The following is an 8,926-nucleotide window of genomic DNA, read 5'->3' on the forward strand; positions in this document are numbered from 1 at the left end:
GTTGCTTTCACTTTTTTACTTTTTTTTTTGTTAGAAGAGCTTTATCTGTACAGTGAGCATCAGTTAGCCCTCCAGTTGCATTCAAATGCTTGTCAATGTAACATTTCATATAAGCAGTTTAGACCACGCCAAAATGGTAATTATGCAGCTGGAATGTATAGATCTCACTGTATGCAATCATGATTTCTACAGCTTTCTTCGCAAAATGCAGGCACAGTGAATTAACACCACATACACTGAATTCTTCCTATGGAATCCAGTCAGATGACATCTTGTTAATAAGATGCTGGAGATAGGGTTTTTCCAAGCAGAGCTTCAGATTCACTGTGTCTTTGGACACTGCCTTTTGATGGTGATTTATGTAATATTGCTTGCAGCACACAGTAGCCTTTGACAGTGAGTAAAATCAACTATAATATCAAATTCTGTTTAAAATATGCTCTTCAGAAATGAACTGAGCACCTTCTCAGCTGTATTCTGGAATGAAAATATTAAAATACTGTGAAACAACACTGGTCTCATATATTTCAAATTTACTAAAAAGCTTTCATCCAGGGGTCTGGGTAAGGCCAGTACATTGCAGTTTTACTCAGAGAAAGTAATTGGGCAATGGGATTCTAGATTTAAATGACAGTAATAGAAATAGAAAAGTAAAAGGGTACTTTTTCAAGAAAAAAAACATTAACTCTCAGTGTCATATTTTTATTTGTATGCACTCAGTAGTAAACACATCTTTTTATATGGATATATAAATACAACAACTTAGAAAGCTGCATAGCAGATCTGACCAGTACTCCATTTTACAGGCTTCAAAAGAAGATGTAAGAAACTTCACAGGAAGCAACGACAGGACAGCCTTCTTCCTGGAGAAAGTTTCTGCTTAACGCCCATCGATGTATGCTTGTCTGATTTCACCAAACACAAGGATTTACCTCCTTTAGAAAAGTAATATGCATATTATAGAACAATCTTTATTTGTAACTCATAAATTTCTGTACAGTAATATTTACAATATATTGCAAGGCTTACAGTCTCTATGTCTTTATTGCAAATAATAGCTTGTAGGCAATAAAAATTGGACTTTGTACCTTTCACATGTTATGTTACAGCTGCAGACATTGCCCCATGTCACGGGGTTGGAGCACTTTGAAACACTTGGGTGTAAAACTCCGTTTGACTATCTTAGTTTACATAGTTCAACAAAATCATTCAATTTATGACTTGTCTTTGCTCTCTGCCTCACTCTGAGGTTTCCCAAAAGAATGGAAATCCAATTCCATTGCTGAAGTGTCTGCTTTACCTCAACAGCCTGTTCTAACCTCAATTTAGCACTAAAGCTGAAAAAAAAACATCTTTTCCAAGTCAAGTCTTTTTGATGAAGTAGTAAAAGCACCTCGAGAACATCTTTTGGGGAAAGACAGGCAGTGACTAACACTAGTAAACTTTTCTTATTTTGAGAGATATGACTGAAGCACCCAACAGAAGAAAGGAAAAGCCATAGTGTGTAACAATAAGAGGAGCTGAGTGAAGTACTGAGCTTTGGAATATGCACCAAATCATCCATCCATACAGAAAAAGGATTGTCATCTACTGCCTTTCCTGGCATACTGGGAAAAGTAGGTTATCAGCTTACCCAGAAGATATTTTTAAACAAATGAATATAAAGTTTATCAGGGGATGATCTTAGGTCCATATCTTGATGATACCTTGAGCATTCAGGGCTCCTATCAAAACTTGAACAAAGTCAGGGAAATTCTGTCATACATCAGTGCAGAATGTCACCACAATCATGTTAAACTGTTGAAAAAGATAATAAAAGGGAATTAAAAATATTCTAGTTCTGGTTTCAATAGTCTCTGTCATAAAATGTTCAGTGTTTTTAACAAAGGCTGGTGTTCATTACTTTCAAGTCAATTAAACATATTCCTTTCTACCACTGAAAACATACCACCAATGCATCTTTCTTTCTTTTTCCCCTAGCATTATCATCTTAACTTGAAAGTTTAAAGCTGCTCAACTTAAAAAGCCAAAACAAATGGAAGTTTGAAAACAGAACAAAAAATCTTCCCCAGATACAAAACAAAACAATTATCTGGTATCATAGTGGAGCACTGACTTGTAACACAAACAACTTCTTGTGGACTCTGAACCGTCTGCAGTCAATTCATATTTGCAAAGAAAAGTAGTCATCAGCCTCTGAGAAAAGCACTTAAATACTTGTATGGTACAGTACCTCACACAGTGAGCATGAAAACAACAGATACAGTAGGTTGTGTTCCTGACTAATAAACCAAGTCTTTGTACCTTTAAAAACTGCACCTTAGTTGCATAAATCATATTAGCAGCATCTTGAGTTGTAGTTTTCTAAGAATTATCCTGTTGAAAAAATGTAATAAATGCACATGGAATTTTCATTATTTAACAAAGATTTCTCCACGTACAAGCTTCCCTCTAAGTTGGCAGAGGTTCACTCATGCAAACTATTTGGTTTTCTCTTAACTTTGAAACAGGTTCAACAATTATTTTATCGGGAAGTGTTATCTACCTACCTAGACAATTTCAGACACGTAGACCTTAATATGTGACACTAGAAAATGAAGCAAATGCCCTGCATTCTCAAACAGTTGCTGAAATTGCAAACTACCCTTCCAGTGACTGACAAGCATATTTTAGACATATGGAAATGCAACCCGGCCATCTTGCCATGAATTTAACTGCTTCCAACTGCAGCACTCAATGAGTGCTTCAAGGGCAACTCTGTCAGCATGCCACATCTGTATATGTTCCAACGGGAAACTGGCCTCCCACGATAGGTGTTTTCTAGGAGTGCCACTACTCTACTTTGCCCTTTCCACTCCAATAGGTTTATTTATCAAGAGAAACAAACACTTTAAAAATGCAGCCCAAGTGCTCATTTGAGCCCTGTTTCCACTTGGCGGCTGTTTTGAGCCAGAAGAGGCCCAAAGAGGTCTGTGTGACCAAGCAGGAATGTGGAGAATGAAAGCTCCTTTTTCTGGACTTCCCACATCCCAGGTCTGAGGGCTAGCTGAAGGCCAACACTGTAAGCAGAAAGCCAGGCCCATGGCAACACAGAGCTCAAGCCTAACCTCTGCAGGAGGCCCAGCTGGAATCCTAGATACACAGCTGTCGCTAGTTGGCCTTGATATGATCAAAAAAGGAATGTCTTTGATTGTTTTGTTTATTTCACATCTTTTTGTGTATTTTTTAACATCCGAAGAAATACTTTGGTCTCAGACGCTCTCTAGTAAGTAATGACAGACTGAGGTACCTGCGGCATGGCCAGTTAGGCCCGTAAGTTATTGTAGAGGTCCCACTCACTACGTGAGTTATCCAAAGTACGTTTGAAGCATGTTTCATTTGGCCAGTTTAAATGAAGCATTCTACTGATAATATTGAGCGAGTTGCTGTGTACACTAGATCTTATCCCAGTTGGACATAAATCTGGCACAGCACCTAACAGGTCCTCTGGCCCATGGTGCAGGGATGTCGGCCTGTCCATCCTAAGCACAACATCACTCTAGACCCACACTAGGGAATTTTGATCTTGCATAGCCTGGTATAGTTTCCCAATACAATTCTACGAGCCAACTGCTCACTTATGGTGCATAAAATGCAAGGTACTTAGCCATGAACTGAATTGTAATGAAGCCCTCTCCGGTAGTCAGAGATGTTGCAAGCACAGTGGAAGAGCCTGCATAAATGTGAATTAGACCACTGCGCAGCAAGGCAACCCTATTTTTTTATTACCTGTTTCTTGGAACTGTGCTGTTTAAAAGATTTTGGACAGTGTTTTAAAAGCTATTCCTCCCCATTGTTTGAGCACGGTATAAGACAGAGCAAACTAGATAGACACAAAGCAGTAAAATGTGGCTTGAATATCATTAGAGAAGGAGAGGCTCGACAGAGATTTAGCTTACAATGTGTTTGCCAAATCTCCCAGATAAAGCCTCCACAGTTAGTCCTCACCAGCCAGGGAAACATTTAATGATGCCAGGATGAGCCCCTGTCAAAAAGCCCTCATGGGACTGGGCCTTTGAAAAGCTGGGTGGAGCCAGCTTAGCCAGCTTGCCATGGGTAATGCCTTGTCCAGGCATCTTGTCCAGGCACTTCATTCCTACTTTCTCCTCCCATCCCTACTCACAAACATTACTGGAAAGAGATGGGCACATGATATGAACCTTCTGCCACAGCCTGGAGTGACATCCTGGGGCAGTGACCTGATGCTGGATATCCCTGTTAATGGCACGCGTTGTGATCCCGGGACTTTTCATTTCCTGCTGCCTCGCTGCAGCACAGTTCACGATCTCCAGTTGTCATCACTCTCTTGGATATCTCTGTGCTTGTGACGTGAGTGAGGCTGCCAGGGGATGAGGACAAGGGAAAAAGGCAAGAATACTGAACTTTGACAAAGTAGTCATGAGCCAGATGAAGGAAAAGTTTCTTTCTGTGTTTGGTCTTGTTCAATTTCCAAGTCAAGGATTCTGATGAAAGAGAAAAAAAACAAGTGTAATTTATTAATTATCATATCAAACAAGCATTAGGTGATATTCTAAGGCTTTTGTTCAGCTGCTTATAGCTATTGCCAATGCAGTAAGTTCCCTTTCCGTGAGATCTCCACTTGAACAATGAACATTCTTGTAAGAATACTGCTGAAACTGAAGGCTGAATAACCCTGATTCAAGCCAGGAAGGAGAATGCCGAGTGAATCCCTTTCTTGGAGTTGGGCAGGGCTGACAGCAAGAGAAGCCAGCAGTATTGAACTGCAGCGGTGAATTCAGGCAACATTTTATTGTGAAATACCAATGCCCATCTCACAGAGGACTTCTGTGTTTTGAAGACCACACTTAGTTTCCACACTCATCACTCTGATGAGATGTGTCAGGTAATCTGATCCTTCAAGTAGCTCTATTTACACACCGTTCCCACAAGGCCCCGGAGAGCTCATGAAAAATTAAAAGAGAATGTAAAATATGAATGAGATGATCACCAGCGCATAAAAGCTATGTTCTTCTCAGAAGGTATTTTACACGTAATAAAAAGAGGCTTTTGCTTCTATTTCCAAAGAAGGTGAAACAATTTTCAAGCCTCTGTGAAAAAAAAAAGAGGTGCCTTCAAGAATGTGTCTCAGAGCTACAAAGTCAAATATATGAATATAAAGAAAAGATGTAGGTTACTTAACTTGGTGCTGTTTTACCAGAGAAAGTGTAGAGTTGAAGGAAAAGATGAACATTTGGGTATACATTAACATAGATTCCATAACTACAGAACTGAACATGAGAGCATGTGGTGATAACCACTCTCAGCTTAAATTCTGCCTGGTGACCATAATATTTAACTTACGGTAACCTGATGACTCCTATCCTTTACTCTGGGTGCTGCGCACTGGCACTTTCAGTTGACTTCTCTGAACTTCTGTGCTGTGGCCTAAATTGAAGCACTTTCTCAGTTTTTAGAAATTACCCTGGAAACAATCGTAGCCTCACTACTGAGGTGTATCAGCTGAGTGAGTCCTAGTATGTATGAAATCAAGTTTATAATATGGACATTGTGGATAAGTGTTTCCTAGACTGCCAAATTTCGATGCCAAAGAAAATTGCTGCCAGTGCAAAGCATTCCCTTGTGCTCTACTCTGATTTCAATTTAAATGGGAGACTGCACTTTTTCTAGGGGTGCAGAACACTTAAAGGAAAAACAATCCTAACACATGTCATTTTTGGATAATAAAGTTACTGCAGAATGACCACATATGCAACATGAATTTCATGGAGTCTTTTCACCATACTGCTAGGCTATGGGCTATGAGTAGCATTCTTTCTGAATGGTCATTTTGTCTTTGATGTTCAAAAACACATCGACTGAGCATGTGTGAGCTTCTGCAAAAGAGCTTTCCCCTTCTTGCCCTGCCTTTGCCCTGGTGAAGCACCTGTCTCTGAAGCCCTTGGCCTCTATAGCTTGCGTGTTCTTTGGAGCAGTCCCTAGCATCACCCTCTCAATAGCACTGGACACGCTCAGCACCATGCACGTGGATGGCAGAAGGCCCAAATACACCTTCCTCAGCGAGCTGAGGTGTCCTCTGGTGCCCTGCAGAGGTGCTGGCCCTGCAGCCTAACCCTGGCAAACCCACATGGGAACTAACAGGCTTCTATTTTGCTTTAGTTGGAACTGTGGTGGTTTTGGTTTTGTTTTTGTTTTTTATGAGGCTCCTCCTTTTAGTGGAACTGAGCAAGCTCTGCCTTCCATTCTCAGCAAGGTTCTCAGCTGGCCACCTGCACCATTTTTTTGTGTGTGTCTCCCTTGTCTTTTATCATAGAAGGATATAGACAAATGGTCAGGAGAGTCTCTTCTTCTCTCTGGTACAATTTGGGAATGGATCTATCACATAACAACACTTATCTATAATGGCTTGAAATACTTGAAATATTTGTGTGAAAAAAGTCTCTCCCTTCCTCCCCCCTCTACTCATAAGACATAAATGTCTTCTTGTGGAAAGCCATTTTTTAAATTATCCAAATTTCACATGATTAAAACAATTTTAAGCAAGTGAATTGATTTTTGCATTACACAGATAAAAAAGTATTGGAAGCGACAGCCCCACACCCACATAACAGAAAGGCTCAAGCATTACGTTTCTCCACATTCACAGGGCCCACTATCGACCGCTGTACCTGCACCAAATGATGTTCTTCTCACGCACCAATTACAAACTGTCAGAACATATATACGTAATCCTTCACATCAAGAACTGTTCATGCAATTTTTAAGGACCTCACTGTGAGCTGTGGTACTTACATACTAAGGTCTTCAACAAAATACTGTATCTATGAAACCATCAGTACCAAAGGCCTCAGGGATAGTACTTTTGAGGAGATCAGACACAAAATAAGTACAGCTTTTGTTAAAGTCAGGATATAAGATTTCACCAGTGCTAAATTTGCTCTCCTTCTGTATGGAACGGATTGTTTTTGTAACTAGATGCCACACATTTGTATTGTTTATCTTGGTATAACACAGTGAGGTATCTCTCTACACATGACAAACCACACAACTAATTTCTAGCCACTGGGACCACGCCGTATGGCAGAACCCACTTCACAAAAACAGAACAGATAACACTGGCTAGGGGATCACCTGGAGCAAACTATTATGGTCCCAACAACAGCAAGCTGTGAGGGAAATAAGGCTGGTAGCAGTGCTAATGGCTCAGCTTCAATACTTGACAATTGGGGATGCCTATGTTTAGGTAACAGAGGGGAACAGGGAGAGAACGAGAGAAAGCAACAAGAAAGCTTCAGAAGTACTGTATAAATACAACGTACTCCTAATCATTAGTAGTTTCAGTTCAGTCTGTTATCTAAGCTACTGTAATTATGGGTTGAATACTTTTCTAAGTTTTTTCTTAGCACTTAATATAGCAGAAATTGTAGAAACCAGGCTATTTACAAAGCAGGCAGTGAGCAGACATCCCTCATAGACACTGGTGCTTTGATTTCTTGTAGGGGGTCTGACTGCACTCTGGCAAGCTGTACTCATTTATTTGTTTGCACTTGTTCTTTGCAGTGCCCCAGATTTCTGCTTTGAAAAACACAGCACTACGTCAACTACCATACAAAATAAAGGTGCCTGTCACCTTTCATAAAAAGATTTAAAGAAACTATGCAAAGTCTACTGCTTGCTAAAGAGGAAGGAGAAATACATAAATCAGCAAGCAGGACAAGGTTCTGCACACACCTTGCATTTGCCAGGCTGCAGCACACGCTGCAGGTAGCCTTCACGCCAGTTCCTGGATTGCCTTGCTGCTCTCCTTGGCTTTCTTACAGGTGTACAGCCACTTGATGATGCGGGCGTTGCGCTCGATAACCGAGGTGCTGCTGGGGACCTGCTCCGTGAGCTCGTCCTCCAGCAGCCCCTCGTCCCCGCTATGCCGTGTGAAATCACTCTCGGATGTGGCCACACTGATGCTGCGGATCTTGAAGGAGACGTTGTCGGATACCACCGAGAAGTTCTCTCTCCCCAAATCCTCAATGACCTCCTGTTCCAGGCCACAGAACTTGAAGAACGTGTCAAACTCAGAGAAAGATTTGGAGTAGCGAGAGCTGATGTCCGACTGAGAGCGATGGAGACCTCTCCTCTTCACCTCCTTGACCTCTTCAGGAGGTGCAGGCAATGTAGAAGGCTTCTCACGTTCTGTTGTACAAACGCCTGGCTCTTCGGTGTTCACCGTGACGGCTTGCTCAGCTCCACAGCCACCGGTCTCAGAGACAGCAAGTTCAGCCGGGTGAGGCTCTTTGCACTCGGCGGCCGTGCCGTCCTCCATAATGACTCTGGGCACCCCAGAGGAAGCCAACTGCTTCTCCTTGCCAGGCCCCTGGAAGAACCTCCTCACCACGCTGCTTCGCGAGCCGTCCTGGCTCTGCCCTCTCCCCAGCTCGCACTTCTGGCGGTAGATCACCAGGGAGTCGGGCCGGCCCTGCCTCCTGGGGGTGCTGCGCCGGGCGATGGGGGGGCCGTGCTGCAGGGGGCCCCGCCACGCGCACCCCGCCTTCGCCCGCTCCAGCGGCTTCGCGCCCTTCCCTCTGCCCAAATCCCTGCTCGTTTTGGTGCTCTCCACCGAGCAGCTCTCGCTGCTGCACTCCGAGGCCGAGCTGAGCACGATGACGGGCTCCTGCTTGGTGCTGATTACCTGCTGACTTTTCACATACTTGGCCTTATCGGCTGCCAGCCTCTCCGCCGCGCTCCTCCGGCCGGGGGTGCCGGCCCCCAGTTGCCGGCGGAGGTACTCCGGCCCCTTGTTGAGCAGCCGCACGCTGAAAGACGAGTGCAGGTCGGAGATGGCGTGCATTTTCACGGCCCGGCTGATTTCAGTGGGCATAGCAGCTTCAGCTCCGCGGCTCCCGCTTCCAGTCCC

General features: G+C 43.1%; 1 protein-coding gene across 1 annotated transcript; it reads right to left on the reverse strand.

Annotated features, from left to right (window-relative positions):
* Positions 1-686: 686 nt before the first annotated feature.
* On the reverse strand, positions 687-8,920 carry FAM110C (family with sequence similarity 110 member C). The gene is made up of 2 exons (XM_010707885.2): positions 7,750-8,920; positions 687-4,502 (listed from the first exon to the last, which is right to left on the reverse strand). Exon 1 carries the CDS (start codon positions 8,888-8,890, stop codon positions 7,790-7,792), a length of 1,101 nt encoding a protein of 366 aa, XP_010706187.2. The 5' UTR covers positions 8,891-8,920; the 3' UTR covers positions 687-4,502; positions 7,750-7,789.
* Between the last annotated feature and the right edge of the window lie 6 nt (positions 8,921-8,926).

The sequence above is a fragment of the Meleagris gallopavo genome, chromosome 2, assembly GCF_000146605.3.
Source record: "Meleagris gallopavo isolate NT-WF06-2002-E0010 breed Aviagen turkey brand Nicholas breeding stock chromosome 2, Turkey_5.1, whole genome shotgun sequence".
Lineage (NCBI taxonomy): Eukaryota > Metazoa > Chordata > Aves > Galliformes > Phasianidae > Meleagris > Meleagris gallopavo.